This window comes from Schistocerca serialis, chromosome 4 (genome assembly GCF_023864345.2).
Source record: "Schistocerca serialis cubense isolate TAMUIC-IGC-003099 chromosome 4, iqSchSeri2.2, whole genome shotgun sequence".
In the NCBI taxonomy this organism is placed as follows: Eukaryota; Metazoa; Arthropoda; class Insecta; order Orthoptera; family Acrididae; genus Schistocerca; species Schistocerca serialis.
In genome coordinates, this window is record NC_064641.1 from 681,292,570 (window position 1) to 681,317,333 (window position 24,764).

The window sequence follows — 24,764 nt, forward strand, 5'->3', positions numbered from 1 at the left end:
CCATTTACCTTCTTTTTATGAAACTGCTTTCACAACACGATACCTAGAACAGTGGTAATCAACCTGGTCCCTACCACCCGCTAGTGGACGTTCCAGATTTGATAGTGGGCGGTGAGCTGTTGGGAGTCAAAGATATTTTCATTACATTCTCATGAAATTTGACGTAAACAGTTTGGTAAGCTATTACTATATGTTTCAACTTGTTGGAACTCTGATTTATGAATTTTATAACGTCAAGTTACTTTCCTACATTGTAAATTACCACTACTGTAGAAATGGTGGTCGGTTGGAAAATTTTATTACTATCATAGGTACAAAAGCACGAGGTAGAAAAAGTTGACTACCCATGACCTAGAGTAAAGCACCAATAATGGTTCAAATGGCTCAGAGCACTATGGGACTCAACGTCTGAGGTCATTAGTCCCCTAGAACTTAGAACTAGTTAAACCTAACTAACCTAAGGACATCACAAACATCCATGCTCGAGGCAGGATTCCAACCTGCGACCGTAGCGGTCTTGCGGTTCCAGACTGCAGCGCCTTTAACCGCACGGCCACTTCGTCCGGCGCTCAGGGTCGGCATGATTGTTTACGGATTTGGCGTGGTTAACTTAACGGGTGGTAAGATGCCCTTCCTGTCTCCACCCCCCTGCACCGTGGACGCAATATTTGTACTCCAGCAATTTACGTGTAGTGTCATTCCCGTGGAAGTAAGCGAAAGTTTTCCTAAATGTTTGCGAATCATGTAACTGTGTCTGAGCTTGTGTACAGAATGATATTCACCTAGTGGGATGTGGAAAACCACCTAAATACAACATCTAAAGTGGCTGGCACACCGACCCTCGCCGTCTGGGCGGATTCGATCCGGTACAGGTGCATCTCCCCGTCCCCGTATGTGAATCGTAAACTGTACATTACTATTGTCAAAAGCAAAATCCGTGAATGAGTGGAATACGTTTCCTTCCAAATAAGACACATAGCTCATACCAACAACATTCGCACTGTAGTGTAGATATTTTCAGTCCAGTTCAAATATCCTGGCAAAGGGGGGTAAGAAATCGAACGAAGTGCAAATGTTCTGTAACGAGCCACCACAGACCACGGTTCCCTTGTAGCAAAACATTCATACAATGTCCCTGAGCAACCTTCATAATTTATGAACTTTGATTGTATTCAATTACCTCTATAAAATTTATCTGGTTGTTGTTGTTGTTGTTGTTGTTGTGGTCTTCAGTCCTGAGACTCGTTTGATGCAGCTCTCCGTTCTACTCTATCCTGTGCAAGCTTCTTCATCTCCCAGTATCTACTGCAACCTACATCCTTCTGAATCTGCTTACTGTATTCATCTCTTGGTCTCCATCTAAGATTTTTACCCTCCACGCTGCCATCCAATATTAAATTGGTGATCCCATGATGCCTCAGGACATATCCTACCAACCGATCCCTTCTTCTAGTCAAATTTTGCCACAAACTCCTCTTCTCCCCAATCCTATTCAATACCTCCCCATTAGTTATGTGATCTACCCGTCTAATCTTCAGCATTTTTCTGTAGCACCACATTTCGAAAGCTTCTATTCTCTTCTTGTCCAAACTATTTATCGTCCATGTTTCACTTCCATACATGGCTACACTCCAAACAAATACTTTCAGAAACGACTTCCTGACACTTAAATCTATACTCGATGTTAACAAATTTCTCTTCTTCGGAAACGCTTTCCTTGCCATTGCCAGTCTACATTTTATATCTTCTCTACTTCGACCATCATCAGTTATTTTGCTCCCCAAATAGCAAAACTCCTTTACTACTTAAAGTGTCTCATTTCCTAATCTAATTCCCTCATCATCACCCGAGTTAACTCGACTATATTCCATTAGCCTCTTTTTTGCTTTTGTTGATGTTCATCTTATATCCTCCTTTCAAGACATTGTCCATTCCGTTCAACTGCTCTTCCAACTCCTTTGCTGTCTCTGACAGAATTACAATGTCATCGGCGAACCTTAAAGTTTTTATTTCTTCTCTATGGATTTTAATTCCTACTCCGAATATTTCTTTAGTTTCCCTTACTGCTTGCTCAATATACAGATTGAATAACATCGGGGAGAGGCTACAACCCTGTCTCACTCCCTTCCCAACCACTGCTTCCCTTTCATGTCATTCGACTCTTATAACTACCATCATATTTCTTTACAAATTGTAAATAGCCTTTCGCTCCCTGTATTTTACCCCTGCCACCTTCATAATTTGAAAGAAAGTATTCCAGTCAACATTGTCAAAAGCTTTCTCAAAGTCTACAAATGCTAGTAACGTAGGTTTGCCTTTCCTTAATCTATCTTCTAAGATAAGTCTTAGGGTCAGTATTGCCTCACGTGTTCCAATATTTCTACGGAATCCAAACTGATCTTCCCCGAGGTCGGCATCTACTAGTTTTTCCATTAGTCTGTAAAGAATTCGCGTTAGTGTGATGCAGCCGTGACTTATTTAACTGATAGTTCGGTAATTAACACATCTGTCAACACCTGCTTTCTTTGGGATTGGGATTATTATATTCTTCTTGAAGTCTGAAGTTATTTCGCCTGTCTCATACATCTTGCTCACCAGATGGTAGAGTTTTGTAAGGGCTGGCTCTCCCAAGGCTGTCAGTAGTTCTTATGGAATGTTGTCTATTCCCGGGGCCTTGTTTCGACTTAGGTCTTTCAGTGCTCTGTCAAACTCATCACGCAGTATCATATCTCCCATTTCATCTTCATCTACATCCTCTTATATTTCCATAGTATTATCTTCAAGTACATCGCCCTTGTATTGACCCTCTATATACTCTTTCCACCTTTCTGCTTTCCCTTCTTTGCTTAGAACTGGGTTTCTATCTGAGCTCTTGTTATTCATAAAAGTGGTTCTCTTTTCTCCAAAGGTCTCTTTAATTTTCCTGTAGGCAGTATCAATCTTACCCCTAGTGAGATAGGCCTCTACATCCTTACATTTGTCCGCTAGTCATCCCTGCTTAGCCATTTTGCACTCCCTGTCGATCTCAGTTTTAAGACGTTTGTATTCCTTTTTCACTGCTTCATTTACTGCATTTTTATATTTTCTGCTTTCATCAATGAAATTCAATATTTCTTATGTTAGCCATGGATTTCTACTAGCCCTCGTCTTTTTACCTACTTGATCCTCTGCTGCCTTCACTATTTCATCCCTCAAAGCTGCCCATTCTTCTTCTACTGTATTTCTTTCCCCCATTCCTGTCAATTGTTCCCTTATGCTCTTCCTGAAACTCTGTACAACCTCTGGTTTAGTCAGTTTATCCAGGTCCCATCTCCTTAAATTCCCACCTTTTTGCAGTTTCTTCAGTTTTAATCTGCATTTCATAACCAATAGATTGTGGTCAAAGTCCACATCTGCCCCTGGAAATGTCTTACAATTTAAAACCTGGTTCCTAAATCTATGTCTTACCATTATATAATCTATCTGAAACCTCTCAGTGTCTGCAGGCTTCTTCCATGTATACAACATTCTTTTATGATTTTTGAACCAAGTGTTAGCTATGATTAAGTTGTGCTCTGTGCAAAATTCTACCAGGCGGCTTCCTCTTTCATTTCCTACTACCAATCCATATTCACCTATTACGTTTCCTTCTCTCCCTTTTCCTACTACCGAATTCCAGTCACCCAAGACTATTTAATCTTCGTCAACCTTCACTATCCGAATTATTTCTTTAACCTCATCCTACATTTCATCAATTTCTGCGTCATCTGCAGAGCTAGTTGGCATATAAACTTGTACTACTGTAGTAGGCGTGGGCTTCGTGTCTATCTTGGCCACAATAATGCGTTCACTATTCTGTTTGTAGTAGCTTACCCGCACTCCTATTTTTTTATTCATTACACTGTTCGACATGGATTCTATTTCTGATATTAAAGTATGTGCTTCTAGACCATTTTACCGTGGGAAATTCAAATATGTAAACAAAATATCGTTGTCAAGGATACTTTTTATGTAATATGTATATATATGTATATTCACAATTCATGGCAAACACAGAGACGTTATAGAGAAATACGGGTATGTTGCCGCATCCAGTAGTGATAGAACGTGATAATTTCTTGTGCAACAGCAGGTGGGAAGAATCAGGCATCATTAGGTTATCCCCCGCCACACCTATGTCACTAAGACCACCTGAAACATCTCATTAACTCGAACGGCGACAGCTGGTCGCTGCCTCGGCAGTAAAGCTTCACGCCTCCTAGGGGCAGGTGCATCGAGTTTACAACAGTGGTGTTAGCTGCAGTTTGTGTCAGTCTTAACGAGTGGGTGTTTTGGCTGACAAGTAACTGTCTGTCGTATTTCCGAGCACGGTTGAATTTTTTAGTTCCAGTGTGTAAACTGATTGAGCCTGGTGCTGAAGGTAAAACGACTGCTTGTTTTTACACATCAGCGTTCCTCTAGTTCCCTGCTATTAAGTTAATTCAGGTGTATTACCAAAGCAGTATTTTTAAATTTGCAGAAATGTCACGTCGTCGTGGACGTCGATATAAGCCGGACAACTTCTGCTACATCTGTGGGAAGTTCACTTTTGCCAGAAATAGGAAGAAAATTTCTTCAGTCATAAAGAAAGCATACAAACATTACTTTGGAGTAGAGGTAGGAGACCAAGATAGAGAATGGGCACCACATTTCTGTTGTGCTACATGTTACTGCAAACTAATTCAGTGGTGGAAAGGTAAAGAGAATGTGGCGATGTTTGTTGTTCCCATGGTGTGGAGGGAGCCTAAGGACCATGTCACTGATTGTTATTTCTGTCTGACAAAAATTCAGGGTTTTACAAACAAAAAGTCGAAGAGGCACATTGTTTACCCAGATCTGCCTTCAGCGAGAATGCCAGTGCGGCATTCGGACAACCTTCCAGTACCTTCAAGAGCTCGAGGTCAGATTCCGAGTGACAGTGAAATAAGTAGCACTGAAGAAATCACAGATGATGATTCTTTATATCACTGCACAAGTGAGTCATCGCCACATTTGTTAACACAGGCAGATTTAAATGATTTAGTACGTGATCTAGGACTAAGTAAACAAAAGGCGCAGCTGCTTGGTTCAAGATTACAAGAGTATAATCTACTGCACCAAAGTACTAAAATCAGTGTGTTCAGGCACAGAGGACATGCCTTTATTTCTTATTTTTCAACTGACGAAGCACTGACATTTTGCAATGATGTTGCTGGCCTGATGAAAGTGCTGAACTTCACTTATATTTCACAGGAGTGAAGACTTTTCATAGATGCATCGAAAACAAGTCTGAAGGGTATTTTGCTCCATAACGGAAATAAAATACCCTCTGTTCCAGTAGCTTACGCTAGTTTGACAAAAGAGAATTACGAATTCGTACAAAGGATGCTAAATTCATTAAAATAGAATGAACACAAATGGAAAATATGTGCAGATTTCAAGGTAATTGCTATGGTACTGGAAAAGCAACAAGGCTACACAAAGTATGCCTGTTTTCTTTGCGAGTGGGATAGTCGAGACCGAAATTCTCACTTCGTGAAGAAGAAATGGTCTAGGCGAAGATGAAAAGTTGGCGAAAAGAATGTACAACGTGAAAGTCTGGTAGGTCCTGAATATATACTACTTCCACCGCTTCACATCAAACTTGGCCTGATGAAACAATTCGTGAAGGCCATGGATCCAACAGGCTGTGGGTTTGCATATCTAGCTACCAAATTCCCCCGTCTTTCAGCTGCAAAAATAAAGGAAGGAGTATTTCTGAGCTCACAAATCAGGGATCTGCAGAAAGATGCAAATTTTGAAGCATGTTTAACCTGTAAAGAAAAAATCGCATGGGACTGTTTCAAGATGGTGTCGGAAAACTTCCTCGGAAGAAGAAGAGCTACTAACTACAAAGCAATGGTGAAGGATATGATCAAAGCATATCAGGATTTGGGGTGCAATATGTCTTTGAAGTACATATGATGGACTCTCATCTGGACTACTTCACAGAGAGTTGTAGTGACGTATCGGATGAACATGGGGAAAGATTCCATAAAGACATTTCTACCATAGAAAGGCGCTATGAAGGCCGTGGGTACCTTCTATGTTAGCAGATTATTGCTGGAATATCATTCGAGAGAAGAAAGATTCACAATACAAGAGAAAGAAGTGATGTGCATTACAAGGCAGTGGCTCATTGTTTGTCAATTTTCTGTAATTTCTCATGTCAAATAAATGCTTCAAAGTGTATACAAATAGGTTACTGTGTTATATGTTAGATCACACCCTCCATTAATGTGATGAACCTATAACATCATAAAGATGGGCATTTGTTTGTCGAATTTCACCTCACGTTTGCTGCAGTATATCAGAAACTGAAAAGAGAAATAAAATTGCGATTACTCATGAACTATCCCTGACAGAAAAAAACCAAAAACAGTTTTCAATTCAGCACTCAAAATACAGCTAGGATCACAATATTTTTTATTAGAAATAGAAAAAAAGTTTACTTTTGTAGAACAGTGTTATTCAACCTACTCCTGCATTACCCCTATTTGACTTTGTATTTATAGCCCTGTATTCGCCTAACCAAAAGTCTTGTAGCTCCTGCCACCGAAAGTCACTAATTCCTACTATATCTAACTTTAACCTATCCATTTCCCTTTTTAAATTTTCTAACCTACCTGCCTGATTAAGGGATCTGACATTCCACCTTCCGATCCGTAGAACACCAGTTTTCTTTCTCCTGATAACGGCGTCCTCCTGAGTAGTCCCCGCCAGGTGATCCGAATGGGGGACTATTTTACCTCCGGAATATTTTACCCAAGAGGACGCCATCATCATTTAACCATACAGTAAAGCTGCAATCCCTCGGGAAAAATTACGGCTGTAGTTTCCCCTTTATTTCAGCCGTTCGCAGAATCAGCACAGCAAGGCCGTTTTGGCTAGTGTTACCTGGTAAAGGACCCATATCAAATGTTCAAATGCGCCCGCCGCGGTGGCCGTGCGGTTCTAGGCGCTTCAGTCCGGAACCGCGTGACTGCTACGGTCGCAGTTTCGAATCCTGCCTCGGGCATCGATGTGTGTGATTTCCTTAGGTTAGTTAGGTTTAAGTAGTTCTAAGTCCTAGGGGACTGATGACCTAAGATGTTAAGTCCCATAGTGCTCAGAGCCATTTTTTTTTTTTTTGTTCAAATGCATGCTGAATTCCTAAGGGTCCAAACTGCTGAGGTCATCGGTCCCAAGACTTACACATTACTTGAACTAACTTATGCTAACAACAACACACACACACACCCATGTCCGAGGGAGGACTCGAACCTCCGGCGGAAGGGGCTGCGCAAATCCGTGACATGACGCATCAAACCGCGCGGCCACGCCGCGCGGCGGTCCCATATAGAGGGGTAATACTCAGTCATGGGGCAAACGAGTATTTTCCGAGCTACCTCCTTCGTAGATGGAGTAGCCATCCTGGTGTAGTCCTGTTTCATTCTGTACCGAGTAGTCGCACTGTTTCAAAACTGTAGCGAAATGTAGGAAGACATGCAAATGATTGACGCTTGGTGCAGGAACCGGCAGTTCAGCCTAAACGTAAAGGAAAGCAAAAAATAGCGCATAAATGGATGGAAATAACTGTGTTTATTACACAAGTATCGATCACATTTCCGTGAGCGTGTGTTGGTATTTAAAGTGGAGCGATCAGATAAAACAAATCTTAGGAAAGGAAGATGCCAGAGGCCGGCCGAAGTGGCCGTGCGGTTCTAGGCGCTGCAGTCTGGAACCGCGAGACCGCTACGGTCGCAGGTTCGAATCCTCCCTCGGGCATGGATGTGTGTGATGTCCATAAGTTAGTTAGGTTTAAGTAGTTCTAAGTTCTAGGGGACTAATGACCTCAGAAGTTAAGTCCCATAGTGCTCAGTGCCATTTGAACCATTTTTTTTAAGATGCCAGACACTGAGTCACTAGAACAGTCATCAGGAAAAATTTCTCAAATTTTATTTTTGTTGGTGTCCACATCTTCAATGGGTTTTGAGAATGAAAACGTGCACCAGCATTTTATGAGAATTTGATATGAAGCATGAAGTTTAAAATACACTATGTGATCAAAAATATTCGGACACCTGGCTGGAAATGACATACAAGCTCGTGGCGCCCTACATCTGTAATGCTGGAATTCATGTTGGCCCACTCTTAGCCTTGATGACAGTTTCCACTCTCGCAGGCACACATTCTCTCAGGTGCTGGGAGGTTTCTTGGGGAATAGCAGCCCATTCTTCACGGAGCGCTGCACTGAGGAGTAGTATCGATGTTGGTCGGTGAGGCCTGGCACGAACTCGGCGTTTCAAATCATCCCAAAGGTCCATTACAGAGATGTTATTTTCGTGTAACCACTCCGTAACAGGCCGTGCATTATAAACGGGCGCTCGATCGTGTTGAAAGATGCAGTCGCCATCCCCTCATTGCTCTTCAACAGATGGAAACAAGAATGTGTTTAAAACATCAATCAAGGCCCGTCCTGTGATAGCGCCACGCAAAACAACAACGGGTGTAAGCCCCCTCCATGAAAAACACAACCACGCGAAAACACCAGCGCCTCCGAATTTTACTGTTGGCACTATACACGCTGGCAGATGACATTCACTAGGGATTCGTCATACGCACACCCTGCCATCGGATCGCCACATTGTGTACCGTAATTCGTCACTCTACACAACGTTTCTCCACTGTTCAATCGTCCAATTTTTCTGCTCCTTACACCAAGCGAGCCATCGTTTGGCATTTACCGGCGTGATGTGTGGCTTACGAGCAGCTGCTCGACTATGAAATCCAAGTTTTCTCACCTATCGCCTAACTGTCGTAGCACTTGCAGTGGATCCTGATGCACTTTGGAATTCCTGTGTAATGGTCTGGATAGATGTTTTCCTATTACACATTACGACCCTCTTCAACTGTAGCCAGTCTGTGCCAGTCAATAGACGAGGTAGGCGTCTACACTTTTGTGCTGTACGCGTCCTTCACGTTTCAACTTCACTATCGCATCGGAAACAGTGGACCAATGCATGTTTAGGTGTGTGGAAATCTCGCTCACACACAAGTGGCACCCAATCACCTGACCACGTTCGAAGTCCGTGAGTTCCGTGGAGCGCCCCATTCTGCTCTCACACGATGTCTAATGACTAGTGAGGTCGCTGATATGGAGTACCTGGAAGTAGGTGGCAGCACAATTCACCTAATATGAAAAATGTATGTTTTTGGGTGTTTATGGGTACTTTTGATCACATGGTGTATGTACTTGAAAATGACCCGCAGTTGAAACTAGCCAACTGAACAGATAATAAAGAGAAAACAGGCTACTTGGACCATGTTTTCATTTTATGAATCCTCAGGAGGTCTAGTCCACCAACGAAGGAGGTAGCATACGAAACGCTCACTTGTCCCGTACTTGAGTATTACAATTTGGTATGGAGCCCTCATCAAATAATGATGTTGGAGCTAATAGCGAATATTCAAAGAAGAGCAGCGGATTTTATTTACCACATGGAATTACGTTTTATTGGAGACATATTGAATCTCAGTTTTAACTTCTACAGCTATAGAAGCTGGAATAATGAATTAAAATTTGTGCTAAGGTTGGAACTTGAACCCAATTCTGATTCTTATTAGCCAATTGTACTATACACTACATAATCCTGCCATTTTAGCCGTCCGCTGTGGCTGAGTGGTTCTAGACGCTTCAGTCAGGAACCGCGCTGCTGCTGCGGTCGCAGGTTCGAATCCTGCCTCGGGCATGGATGTGTGTGGTGTCCGTAGGATAGTTAGGTTTAAGTAGTGCTAAGTCTAGGGAACTGATGACCTCAGATGTTAAGTCCCATAGTGCTTAGAGCCATTTGAACCATTTTAGAGCCATTTCAGCTAACATTACTGCAACATGGACTACTCTAGTCCAAGACCTGCCTAACACAAACTTAAATTCACACCCTAACCCATCTTGATTTTCCCCTTTTTGAACAGTCAGCGTCACTGAGGTTCTCCGATATCGAAATAGCACTCCAGATTTGTACATAATGAGGAAATACTACCTGTAACTTAAGTGTATGTGATTTATTCAAAAATGGTTCAAATGGCTCTGAGCACTATGCGACTTATCTTCTGAGGTCATCAGGCGCCTAGAACTTAGAACTAATTAAACCTAAGGACATCACACACATCCACGCCCGAGGCAGGATTCGAACCTGCGACCGTAGCGGTCGCTCGGCTCCAGACTGTAGCGCCTAGAACCGCACGGCCACTTCGGCCGGCTGTGATTTATTGATCTGATAGAATTAATTTTCGTGGAGACATATAAAGTCTCAAATTTATCTTCGATAAGGACAGAAGCTGAAGTAGTTAATTCAAATTTGTGCCGAGAGCGGGACTTGACCCTTGGCTTGCTGCATACTATGCAGCTGTGTTATCCACTATATGACCCTGGCAGTGTGCTTCAGAGAGCTGCATAGACTGCCCTTGGTTTGTGCTACGGAGGGCACTGGATTAGGGTAGTCTATGCATGTATGCTGCGCCACAAAGCAACACGCCGTAGTGGATAACACATGTGCCTAATAAGCAAGAGACTTGGGTTCAATCCCAGCCTTGGTAGAAATTTTAATTAACTACTTCTGGTTCTATCCTTATGCAGTATTTCGTTTAGTTCGTTTAGAAAACAGCACAGTGACGTTCATCCAACTACAGTGACAGAAGCTACAAGAGAGTACAGAATATCACGGAGATTTTCATGTACGTACCTAGAAGACATACGTTACGTAAATCTCGCGAAAATTTGACGAAGGTAACATCAGAGAAGAGCGAGCTTTCACGGAGGCTCGCTAATAGCCGTTCTGCCCGTGCATCACTCACGACTGAAATAGGGAAGGTGTGAAGTGACAAGGTACCCGAAGCACCGTCTGCCACAAACTGTAACTTTCTCGTTACAGGTGTAAATTTAGATAGTACCGCAAACCTCGTCAACAGTTCGTGGACTTCCTGTTAACTTGTAAGTAGGCTGTTTATGTTTTCTCTATGTAAGTAGGCTGTTTAGGTTTTTTTATTGGTAACGCCACCTCTGTATGAAAATCACTGGCTGTGCTGTGGGCAGTCTGTGGCTGCTTTGCATTGTTGTAATACTCGCCATTGTAGTGTTAGGCAGCTGGATGTGAACAGCGCGTAGCGTTGCGCAGTTGGAGGTGAGCCGCCAGCAGTGGTGGATGTGAGGAGAGAGATGGCGGAGTTTTGAAATTTGTCATGAACTGCTATATTTATATATGATGATATCAAGGTAAATACATTGTTTGTTCCCTATTAATATCTTTCATTTGCTAACTATCCCTATCAGTAGTTAGTGCCTTCCATAGTTTGAATCTTTTATTTAGCTGGCAGTAGTGGCGCTCGCTGTATTGCAGTAGCTTGAGCAGCGAAGATTTTTGTGAGGTAAGTGATTTGTGAAAGGTATAGTTTAATGTTAGTCAGGGCCATTCTTTTGTAGGGAATTTTGAAAGTCAGATTGCGTTGCGCTAACAAAATATTGTGTGTCAGTTTAAGCACAGTCTTGTATAAATTGTTCAAAGGGGACGTTTCATAATTACAATGATCCTCAGGGGGGTACATGCTTACTTTGTGTACCATGTGTTTGGCAAGCACAAGGAGCCCTAGCTAATATGGTATTTGCTTATACAACTTTACACTTCGGTACCATATTTCTCTAACACAGAATTACACAGCTATCTGATTATTTGACAGAGAAACAAACATTCTTTTTACTACATCAGTGACAGATGTTTACGCATTTACAGAGTTGGATTACTTCACAGTTATGAAATTGTATTTTGTCTGTACTGTGTGAACTGTTCATATTTTTTCGGACCCATTGTGATACTATGAGAGCTTTGAATGATGTATTTGGTATGGATTCATGATTTTTAAAGTACGTTTGAGGCAGATGACACTTTTGACATGAGCAGAGAATTTTTTTAATTATTAGAGGAAGCTACGACGATTTTGAGATTTGACTGAGGTGTTATGATGTTATTTTTACGACGACGATGTGTATTATGCTGCTGAGGTATGTTTATGATTAATAGGCTGAGGCTATATGAGTTATTTGATTATGCTTCATATTTATAATGACGAAATATTGACGAGTGTCGATGGATACATATATGTGTAATAAGGTAAGGAGTAACGAATAGTGATTAGGGACTCTGACTTATGGAAAAGGATGTTGGAAACCAAGAATCATACTTTAGAATTATGAAATGTGTGTACATGTGTGAATCATGTGTGAATGTATCACAATGCCACTGAAAATTTTTTTGGACACTGTTATATTCATAGGATTTTGTTTCTACAGATTTGCAACGCTAATTCTTGACCTGTGAAATATTTTTATGTGAGACTGTCACTGTAGCGGAAACTGCTGTCGTAAATATTTCCGTAAGAAAGTTAAGTGACCACCTGCACGTAATGCGTCGTGGGCACCCAGCTGTGTCGGATGCCTGGAGAGAGGGCCATTGGCGCGTGCCTTTCAGAGCACAGGAAGGAAAAAAAAAGGGAGGCCATTATCCTGGCCATTGTCATTCCTTTAGAGAAAGCATCGCAAATCCGACACGCTGATTACTTGGAAACATATCGTACTTTCTGATATTTACTGAAATGCCTAATGAAATGACAAGAAATAGTTTGTCTACACACCTGACTATGACTACTGTCTTTCTAGATGAGAGATTTTTTTACTACTTATGAAATGCCACATGACTATTGAACGATGTTCTTACGCTTTGCTTTGTACATAGTTGCTTATTTCATTTGATATCTAGTTTCTAGCTGCACTGCAGCATTGGTTAAAATAAAATTTTATAGATGTACTAATATAAATATTTTCTGTCTACAGATCGAGTAAATAATAATTTTTAAAAAAAATGAGGGAGCATAAAATGACATTTACCTTCACAGGAACTGCATTCATAATTTTCTTTTCAAGTAATTGGTAACTTTTTGGTAGAATAACTTCTTGTGGTGCACCACTTTAATTACTTAGACATTAAGATGTGATTATACATTTCCCTTATCTGCATTGTTATCTTTAGTGTACTATTTTTCTGCTTGAGCTATGTCATGTTTAGATATAAGCTGCTGTTTGCCAGGCATAGTGCTACTGAACTTTAATTTGTGTTACTCTGCTAAGCCAGATTTATTTTTTTGTTGCTGCACATTGGCTCATATTAGTTGTAATGTTGCATTGCTTGGTAATTTAGATTTACTGTAGCTTGCTTTGCAATTTTCCAATTTTTTGGTCATTGCTGTTTGTGTTACTTATTTTGTGCTGCTGCATTGCCTCGTCCCTTAGTTTAGCATCTGAGCTCAGTAGATTTAAGTTAGCTTAAGAGGGGGTAGCCTCTAAGAGAATGAGTTGCGATGAATTGGAAGAAATGCATTGAGAAAACAGGTTTAGGTAGGATTTTCTTGAAAATAAATGTTGAGGTAAGAAATGTGTGAACATATAAATACAGAAAGCATGCTTAGATAGAATTTTTTTGGTGGAAACAAAGGATGAAATAAGAGGAAAGATATATGAAGTTTTGGGTTGGACTGCAGTACCAAATGTTACACTGAAAACGAACCCTGTCCTTTCCCATTGGTGTTATCCCACTATGTGTTTGTGTACCCTTGTGTATTTGTTTTCTTCCTGTCTCTGTGTAGTTTCATAGAATTTTTTCCTCTTTTAATATTAAGCTACATTCACTATGATGAGGAATACTGTTATCCTCAAATATAATTGGCATTAATAATATGTTATTTACTTTGTATAGATGTTTAGACATTATTTACTCTGTTTTGTGTTAATGCTCATGTGTGAAGTTGATGTTTCGAAAGTTATTCTGATCTTTTATCTATGTACTCATGTCATAATTCCTGTAACACTGATGTATATGTTTATTTCTATTCTTTTGTAAAGCCTGTACTACAAATGTTATCTGTATTATTATGTTCTTTAATGATGTATTTTGTACCTTTGTTATTGTATTCTTATGTTATAAAATTGTACTTGTCACCAGTTCATGATATTATTAACTTGTTAGTTATATTTCACTGCACACGTTTCTGTTGGTCATAGTATATGGATAATATGTGAGAAGTTGGGACTGTGAGTGTTTGCACGTGTGTTACTAATTCAGCAAGGGACTGGATAACAGCATTGCTGGTTCTAAGGACAATTCCAAAAACTTTGTGAGTGCACAAGTGGTGGTTTATGGACTTGCTATATTCTCCGCAAGACTCTTTCATGGTGAATGTGCACCTGCACAATCGCAACAGATGGCTGCTGGCCATCTTTACAAGGACTACAGTGGGTCTGCATCTATGATGACCCACCAACGCCATTATTTCTACAAGGACTGCAGTGGGTCTGCACCTCTGGTGGCCCACCAATACCACAATCTCTACCAGGACTCCAGTGGGTCTGCTCTGTGATGACCTACCTATCAATATTCTTCAAAACTTCGAATGACTCTGCTGTGGGTTTGCTCTGTTGTGGCCCATTGCCTGTATGCATGTCAAGAGTCAGCACTGTCTTTCCATTGGAAGGACAACACTACTTCTTCAAGACTGCATGGAAATCCACTACTTCCGTGTGCATTTTCTTTTACTGCTCAGACTTTGAGAAAAACACTGCAATTTTACTGTGATGAATCAGGACTGTCTTTATGGACTGTGAGAAAATTTTAGCTTTTGAGCAACATTGTATCAATAAGTGTGTGCATTTGATTTCTTTGTTATTGTAATTATAAAAAATTTTATCAAATCATTATTGGCCACTGCCCAAAAAAAAATTTGTAAAATTTTTTGTGGGGAGCATGGGGGCTATGTAAGTAGGCTGTTTATGTTTTCTCTATGTAAGTAGGCTGTTTAGGTTTTTTTATTGGTAACGCCACCTCTGTATGAAAATCACTGGCTGTGCTGTGGGCAGTCTGTGGCTGCTTTGCATTGTTGTAATACTCGCCATTGTAGTGTTAGGCAGCTGGATGTGAACAGCGCGTAGCGTTGCGCAGTTGGAGGTGAGCCGCCAGCAGTGGTGGATGTGGGGAGAGAGATGGCGGAGTTTTGAAATTTGTCATGAACTGCTATATTTATATATGATGATATCAAGGTAAATACATTGTTTGTTCTCTATTAATATCTTTCATTTGCTAACTATCCCTATCAGTAGTTAGTGCCTTCCATAGTTTGAATCTTTTATTTAGCTGGCAGTAGTGGCGCTCGCTGTATTGCAGTAGCTTGAGCAGCGAAGATTTTTGTGAGGTAAGTGATTTGTGAAAGGTATAGTTTAATGTTAGTCAGGGCCATTCTTTTGTAGGGAATTTTGAAAGTCAGATTGCGTTGCGCTAACAAAATATTGTGTGTCAGTTTAAGCACAGTCTTGTATAAATTGTTCAAAGGGGACGTTTCAAACTTTGCTGTCTCTTGGCTCCGGCGCTCCGTGTTCGAATTCCAGCGATGTTGTGGATTTTGTCGGCTGAGCACTGCTTCTATGTATCGTTCTCATTTTCTCATCATCATCATCATCATCGACGTGCAAGTCGTCCATGAGACATCAAGTACAAAGACCTGCAACAGGCGGCCGAACGCACCGGAGATGGTCTCCTGACCAATAATGCCATACGCACACTACATACCTCAGTCAATAAAATGCTTCTGGGTTTGAGGCCGCATATTCAGCTGTAATACGGATTTTACAGTTGATAATGCAGCCTCATACCCAGAATAATTTTATTGCCTGTGACAGCGGCCGCGGAAGCCTACGTTTACATGCTGCTTACCTCATTGGCCCGACGGTATTTCAGGTTTTATAGTGTCAGTATAATATGTCTCTAAAGTTTTTTCTAAAACACATGTTCCATTTAGAAAACTGCTCTCTGTTTCCAAGGTCTGGTACAGTTAGAGGCAGACCTATAGGAGGGGGGTCTGGCGAAAGGGAGGGTAGGTGGGGGTTGCATTCACAGTTCGTTGTTGCTCTCTCCATCCCCACCCCCCTACATATATCTTGCTGTAACCCAAGTTTAAAACAGATACATCAACGAATTTGATGCAATAGTAGTAAAATGTATAAAATCTTTATATGTTAATAATAATTTGTTTATTTCGATGCTTAGTACATCGTTTGAATACAACTATCAGGAAACTGTAGCTGAGAGGAATACATTTGAAAAGCAATCGTCTAAAAATTTTAAAAGCACCTGTGTCATGTAATTGATGTAGGAACTATGATTGCAACAGTGTTGCACAATTTTCATAATTTCATAATATATGCGATATAAGATCGATGTATGCACTCATCATTATCAGTATTTAAGTTAGCACAGAGCTTGTGGACACAGGTTTTGAGGCTATTGCTATACAAATGGCGCAGTGCTGTTTCTTTCAGTCGTTTACACTTACTTTCGGGGATGTCCGTCTTTCTCTTATTTTTTATTAGTAGTGGAGGGTTTTACCATTTCATTTGTCCTTACTCTATTTCCTGTGGTTTGCTAGATGTATTGGTGGACTTACGAAACATGTTGGATTTCTTATTGCTGGTAGGTAGGATCAGGCCGCCTTTACCTGGCCAGAATGTTTGTACAGGCCACAAGCACATCCTCTTGGGTTATCCGTCATGCAAGCAACTGAAATTTGTCTTGTGATAAACAAACTTTGTTATTATCTAAAATTTCTTGGCATTTTCTGGGGTTTTAGTCTTCTTTCCGCTAGATTTTCTGAAAAAATTTGACCGTCCGGTGTGGCCGAGCGGTTCTAAGCGCTTCACCCTGGAACCGCGCGACCGCTACGGTCGCAGGTTCGAATCCTCCCTCGGGCATGGATCTGTATGATGTCCCTAGGTTAGTTAGGTTTAAGTAGTTCTAAGTTCTAGGGGACTGATAACCTCAGATGTTGGAGCCATTTGAACCATTTGAAAAAATTTGAAATTAAAACGTATCAAAACATAAGCCCTTTTAGTAAAATGCTCTTTGACGGGAGCTGAGGTCACAACTCCAGTCAGTCCCATTTGGAACCACGCCTGGCTACATTAGGCTTGAAACCTCCCCTTAGAAAAATTTATGAAGTACTGTGCTGGTAAACCCCTTACATTATTTGATTTTCAAACAGCTGAGAAAAACTGAACGTACTCAGACTTTTCTCTCTTTACTTATTTTGATCATCACTAAACTGGCACACGATATATTTTTTTAGCACAACGCAAGGGGGCTATGTAAGTAGGCCGTTTAGGTTTTTATGTTGGTAACGTCACGTAGCGCTCTGTATGAAAATCACTGGCTGTGCTGTGTGCAGTCTGCGGCTGGTTGGCATTGTTGGAATATTCGCTATTGTAGTGTTTGGGAGTTGGATGTGAACAGCGCGTAGCGTTTTGCAGTTGGAGGTGAGCCGTCAGCAGTGGTGGATGTGGGGAGAGAGAGGGCAGAGTTTTGAGAGAGGACGATCTGGACGTATGTCCGTCAGAAAAAGGAAATTTGTAAGACTGGAAGTCATGAACTGATATATATATTATGACTTTTGAACACTATTAAGGTAAATACATTGTTTGTTCTCTTTCAAAATTTTTCATTTGGTAACTATGCCTATCAGTAGTCAGTGCCTTCAGTAGTTAGAATCCTTTATTGAGCTGGCAGTATTGGCGCTCGCTGTATTGCAGTAGTTCGAGAAACGAAGATTTTTGTGAGGTAAGTGATTCATGAAAGGTATAGGTTATTGTTAGTCAGGGCCATTCTTTTTTAGGGACAATTGAAAGTCATATTGCGTTGCCGTAAAAAAATATTGTGTGTCAGTTTAGTGATGATCAGAATAAGTAAAGAGAGAAATGTCTGAGTACTTTCAGTTTTGCTCAGCTGTTTGAAAATCAAATAAGGTAAGGGGTTTACCAGCACAGTAATTCATAAATTTTTCCAAGGGGAGGTTTCAGGCTGTACAGGGGATCAACAAAATAGTGAGGCACCAAACACACATTGCTATGCCTAAAACGGTGTTGAAAACCATTGGCGTTCAAAATAGCTCCCATTTGTCTCGAAAAGGATAAACACAGGTTCTGTACGGTTTTTAAGTGAATCTTATGTAATTATTACTGCAAAATAGTGACGATTTTGGGTGCAGACAGTGGAGTTGGAGAGCAATCAGGCAGCATTCTTACCAAAGTAGACCACAATGGCTGCGTCATATTGGGATCTGGTGACTGTATTCGCCAGAGATGTGACACAATTCATCCTCATTCGCACAAAATACGTCCAGGATAGTGCGAGCTGTTTAATTAGGCACCCTGTCGTCTTGGAGCACATGACCACCGTCTAAGAAAGCACATTGTGCCATGAGATGGACCAGATCACCCAAAATGATCGCATAATCCTTGGCAATAACAGGACATTGCAAAGTAAGAATGGTGCCCGTGGAGCACTGCAATACGACTGCCCAAATCATGACCGAACCCCCGCCTTGTTTCAGTCTTAGGACTTAAAATAGGCCAGAAGCTGAAAACATCGTGAAACAAGATTCATCCGACCAAATGACATTTTCCCATTGCTCAGTAGTCCGGGTTTTATGGCTTCGGCAAAATATTTTCGTGCTAAGGGCCCTTGCATCAGTGATGAGTGGTTTCGGTATTCCAGCTCGACTTGAAATTCCCTGCTTATAGAGCTCCATGCTGGTTGTTTTGGTGCTCACAGAGTTCGTGAGTATGACATTCAGTAATGTAATTACTTTTCCAGTTGTCTTTGTCCTATTTTGCCTGAAAATCTTCAATGACGTCTATCACGATCACTCAGCACATCCTTTCGTCTTTCTGACTTAGTGAATGATAATTTTCCACTTTCCCTGTGTTGTTGTTGTGGTCTTCAGTCCAGAGATTGGTTTGTTGCAGCTCTCCATGCTACTCTATCCTGTGCAAGCTTCTTCATCTCCCAGTGCTTACTGCAACCTACATCGTTCTGAATCTGCTTAGTGTATTCATCTCTTGGTCTCCCTCTACGATTGTTACCCTCCGCGTTGCCCTCCATTACTAAATTGGGGATCCCTTGATGCCTCAGAATATGCCCAACCAAACGATCCCTTCTTCTAGTCAAGTTGTGTTACAAACTTCTCTTCTCCCCAATTCTGTTCAATATCTCCTCACTAGTTATGTGATCTACCCATCTAATCTTCAGCATTCTTCTGTAGCACCACATTTCGAAAGCTTCTATTCTCTGCTTGTCCAAACTATTTATCGTCCACGTTTCACTTCCATACATGGCTACATCCCATACAAATACTTTCAGAAACGACTTCCTGACACTTAAATCTATACTCGATGTTAACAAATTTCTCTTCTTCAGAAACACTTTCCTTGCCATTGCCAGTCTATATTTTACATCCTCTCTACTTCGACCGTCCTCAGTTATTTTGTTCCCCAAATAGGAAAACTTATTTACTACTTTAAGCGTTTCATTTCCTAATATAATACCCTCAGCATCACCCGATTTAATTCGACTGCATTCCATTATCCTCGTTTTGCTTTTGTTGATGTTCATCTTATATCCTCCTTTCAAGACCATGCCCATTCCGTTCAGCTGCTCTTCCAGGTCCTTTTCTGTGTCTGACAGAATTACAATGTCATCTGCGAACCTCAAAGCTTTTATTTCTTCTCCGTGGAATTTAATTCCTACTCCAAGTTTTTCTTTTATTTCCTTTACTGCTTGCTCAATATACAGATTCAATAACATCAAGGATAGGCTACATACCTGTCTCACTCCCTTCCCAAACACTGTTTCCCTTTCATGCCCCTCGACCCTTATAACTGCCATCTGGTTTCTGAATTCCCCCCTCCCGCATAGACCTTGCCGTTGGTGCGGAGGCTTGCCTGCCTCAACGATACAGATAGCCGTACTGTAGGTGCAATCACAACGGAGGGGTATCTGTTGAGAGGCCAGACAAACGTGTGGTTCCTTAAGATGGGCAGCAGCCATTTCAGTAGTTGCAAGGGCAACAGTCTGGATGATTGACGGATCTGGCCGTGTAACACTAATCAAAACGGCTTTGCTGTGCTGGTACTGCGAACGGCTGAAAGCAAGGGGAAACTACAGCCATAATTTTTCGCGAGGGCATGCAGCTTTACTGTATTGTTAAATGATGATGTCGCTTTACCTGCATGTGGTATAAATCTTCGATATGATGCCTCTTGAAACGCCAAACACTTAAGCTACTTTGGTTAGGAAGCACCTACAGTACGAGCACCAACAATTCGCCCACGTTCGAATTCACTTAGCTTCGACATAAGGCACTCGCAACTGAACAAATTACTGCTCTGACCACGACTGACCCTGAGCAAGATGTTGAGGTCATTGTACAGCTGCTATTCATGATCAAATACGACACCGCAACCTGCAGGCTTGGCTAGCATCCACATTTATGTTCTCGTGATATTCCCGTAGTTTTATCCAACCCCTGTATAATGTACACCACACTTCGTACGATGGTTTTATTTGGTCAAATGTAGATTGAGGTACGCCTCAGTGAGGAAAATTTACTGAACGGCCGTCCTACCTGCTCCATCTCGGCCAGGTCGTCGGTGATGTCAGCCTCATCGCCACCACGGAACCAGTGCAGAGCTCGGATGGCCTCCTCCCGCCTGTCCTTGGACAGCAGGAAGATGGGTGACTCCGGCACGAAGAAGAACAGCACGAAGAAGAGGATGGGCGGGATGGCGCACACCACAGACAGCCACACCAGCGGGGCCCACTTGCCCACCACGTACACGTACAGGATACCTGCGGACAGCAACAGCTAGCTGTTTGTATCGACAAACTGTCCGATCGCTACGCCTCGGATGCGTCTCGTGATCGGCATGTAACATTTACAAATAAGCTCAAATGAGACATAGCAGTCAAGGAGTAAGTGTATGCCAACCTGTCGTTTGGAATCATCTCAGTAAATTGGGTTGCTTATTTATTTCTAGTTTCTGCTACCAGTTACTTTTTATTTTATGTTTAATCTAACATAATACAACGCGTTTCGAACATGCTCTGTTCATCTCCAGGCGTTTGTACATACATACCGAGAAATGTTACTTAAAAATAAACAGTCTTAAACTAGATTAATATAGAAGTCTTTGTCCATTATTTGTTATTGTAGCGGGTGGTATGACATTTGGGAGGAGGGGGAGAGGAGGGGGGCAGTGTATGGCTGCCACACCAGCCACACCTTCCGCTACAATAACAAATAATGGACAAAGAGTTCTAGTTTAAGGCTATTTATTTTTAAGTAAAATTTCTCTGTGTGTATGTATAAACGCCTGAAGATGAACAGAAAATGTTCGAAACGCGTTGCATTATGTTAGATTAAACATAAAATAAAAAAGTGACTGGTAGCAGAAACTAGAAATAAATAATTATCCCACACAGTCACAGTTCACAAACATAGCCATTATGTCCGAGAATAAAAATGGATTGACTTGGCAGAAAGGAGCTTTTGCATTTAGATATGCTCATGACCGCACCGAAGGTGAAAGTTAAAATTGTGTAAAACAGTCTCCACCGCAGTAGATGTTTATTTAGATGGCAACCAGTTTCGGTCTGTAGATAATCTTCGAGCCGTGAGCACCGCGATCGCTACTGGTGGCGGATGGAGCAAGATCCATTAAGAAGACGGACGCCAAGGTGAGAGAAGGTGATCAATTTGTTGGTGTATCAACGCGGATTACCCAACGTGTCCATAAGACCTAGTGTACCACTCGCAGCCATGGAAGGCATTGGTATTCAAAACTTAAGGACAGAAGTGGCATTCGGATTATGTGTCACTGCCAGAAAACTCTGCTGGATGAAATTTGTCCAATACATTGAAAGAACTGTAGTGTCGCGGAATAGTAAAGAGTTGGAAACATGGAATATTGTCAAAGTTTCGTTGCCTATGCCGAGAGTCAGAGGCAGTAGGCTAGCCAAGAGATAGGAGGATTGCACATACATCGGAATGTGTCGTCACGCAGAGGCAATGGCCTGGTTACACACAACAGGCGAGAGAGAATTGCTTAGCACGCGGGTTTGTGATAGACGGAGACTTTCGTAGAGTGCAAGACAGAGGTATAGCGTCAGCTGTACTGCATTTCAGAACTTCGCGTAAGTCTGCCGTAACAACGCGTAACTCTGTCGCAAGAACACCTAAGGGGCGAGTACGACACATGAATCAGCAGTATAAGTGGAACGAATGCGTTCATTACAAACGAGCGTGACGTCAGGGCGTCGCTCGTGCTTCCTTTCAATACGCCAGCTTTGATAGCAACAAGGCACTCGCAGTTAGACTTGCAGTTACACTCCTGGAAATTGAAATAAGAACACCATGAATTCATTGTCCCAGGAAGGGGAAACTTTATTGACACATTCCTGGGGTCAGATACATCACATGATCACACTGACAGAACCACAGGCACATAGACACAGGCAAAAGAGCATGCACAATGTCGGCACTAGTACAGTGTATATCCACCTTTCGCAGCAATGCAGGCTGCTATTCTCCCATGGAGACGATCGTAGAAATGCTGGATGTAGTCCTGTGGAACGGCTTGCCATGCCATTTCCACCTGGCGCCTCAGTTGGACCAGCGTTCGTGCTGGACGTGCAGACCGCGTGAGACGACGCTTCATCCAGTCCCAAACATGCTCAATGGGGGACAGATCCGGAGATCTTGCTGGCCAGGGTAGTTGACTTACACCTTCTAGAGCACGTTGGGTGGCACGGGATACATGCGGACGTGCATTGTCCTGTTGGAACAGCAAGTTCCCTTGCCGGTCTAGGAATGGTAGAACGATGGGTTCGATGACGGTTTAGATGTACCGTGCACTATTCAGTGTCCCCTCGACGATCACTAGTGGTGTACGGCTAGTGTAGGAGATCGCTCCCCACACCATGATGCCGGGTGTTGGCCCTGTGTGCCTCGGTCGTATGCAGTCCTGATTGTGGCGCTCACCTGCACAGCGCCAAACACCCATACTACCATCATTGGCACCAAGGCAGAAGCGACTCTCATCGCTGAAGACGACACGTCTCCATTCGTCCCTCCATTCACGCCTGTCGCGACACCACTGGAGGCGGGCTGCACGATGTTGGGGCGTGAGGGGAAGACGGCCTAACGGTGTGCGGGACCGTAGCCCAGCTTCATGGAGACGGTTGCGAATGGTCCTCGCCGATACCCCAGGAGCAACAGTATCCCTAATTTGCTGGGAAGTGGCGATGCGGTCCCCTACGGCACTGCGTAGGATCCTACGGTCTTGGCGTGCATCCGTGCGTCGCTGCGGTCCGGTCCCAAGTCGACGGGCACGTGCACCTTCCGCCGACCACTGGCGACAACATCGATGTACTGTGGAGACCTCACGCCCCACGTGTTGAGCAATTCGGCGGTACGTCCACCCGGCCTCCCGCATGCCCACTCTACGCCCTCGCTCAAAGTCCGTCAATTGCACATACGGTTCACGTCCACGCTGTCGCGGCATGCTACCAGTGTTAAAGACTGCGATGGAGCTCCGTATGCCACGGCAAACTGGCTGACACTGACGGTGGCGGTGCACAAATGCTGCGCAGCTAGCACCATTCGACGGCCAATACCGCGGTTCCTGGTGTGTCCGCTGTGCCGTGCGTGTGATCATTGCTTGTACAGCCCTCTCGCAGTGTCCGGAGCAAGTATGGTGGGTCTGACACATCGGTGTCAATGTGTTCTTTTTTCCATTTCCAGGAGTGTAGATGTGTACTGGGTCGCTGCGTAGCGCTCAGCTCGGTGACCGACATGTTAATCTTTATTAAGGAGATGTTGCAGTAAGGGCGGCCCATCCAGCAGCAGACGTGAGGGAACAGTACCAGTTCTGGTCCTCTCTGCTGCCGCTGTCAACCATCAACCCAGGATTAGCAGACATCGCAGCAGACTCGCTCGCCGCCAATGCTGACCACATCAGTGAGCCGTCGTCGAGACCGTGCGGGGCCTAGGCCCTGTGCATCCACTGTCACAACGGGGTGAGCCGACGACACTGGGGGACTGCAGCCCGCTCCGCCCATTCTCCGCGGACGAGCCACCAGGAGGAGCAGGGAAGAAGACGGGGTGGGATAGAGTACACTCCACACTACGAGAACACCTCTTGTGAGGACAGCGCTGGGACTCCAACCCAGAGCCTCCCATGCAGAGCAGTTTGTTGTCCGCAGCCGAGCCGGCCGGCCAGCCGGGCGCCACCAGCCACCAACGGCCGAAGTACGAAGTAAGGACATTCCTTCGCTACGTCACAGCACGTGGCGCTGCGCTAGCAAGACTGGTGCGGCCCGGAGCTGGTGTCATCGCTACGAGTCAGCGAGGACTCGGGGAAGGTCATTGATATCACCAAGCCACATTGTACTCGGCAGGAATAAAGGTGTTATGAAGTAATAATGTTTCTTTTGCATTTCTAATGCGTCCACAGTCATTTCCTAGTATCCTGACAACTGGAGAGGTCACCGCTCGGCCATCCAGTCCACCGTAGGCGACCGGGATCACCGGGGGCGCCTACAGAACTGGTACAGTATAGTATATACTCAATGGGCTGAACAGAAATTACACTTTTACTCATAGACAATAATTATACTGAAATCACCTCGATTCATGATGATTCCGTGGACATTAAAAAATAAAGCGCGACATCCCTTTCAATACGGACTGTTATCACCATGGAATGCAGAGCATGTTCTGAAACGTGCTCGCATACTGACCACAGGAGTTGGTGAGGAGTT

General features: G+C 43.0%; 1 protein-coding gene across 1 annotated transcript in view; it reads right to left on the reverse strand.

Annotated features, from left to right (window-relative positions):
- Window positions 1-24,764, reverse strand: part of LOC126474686 (facilitated trehalose transporter Tret1-like) — a 69,161-nt gene that overhangs the window by 16,041 nt on the left and 28,356 nt on the right. Inside the window, exon 3 of the mRNA XM_050102165.1 lies at window positions 20,569-20,808. Within this exon, the coding sequence (XP_049958122.1) occupies window positions 20,569-20,808 (240 nt within the window). The remainder of the gene's footprint in view (window positions 1-20,568; window positions 20,809-24,764) is intronic.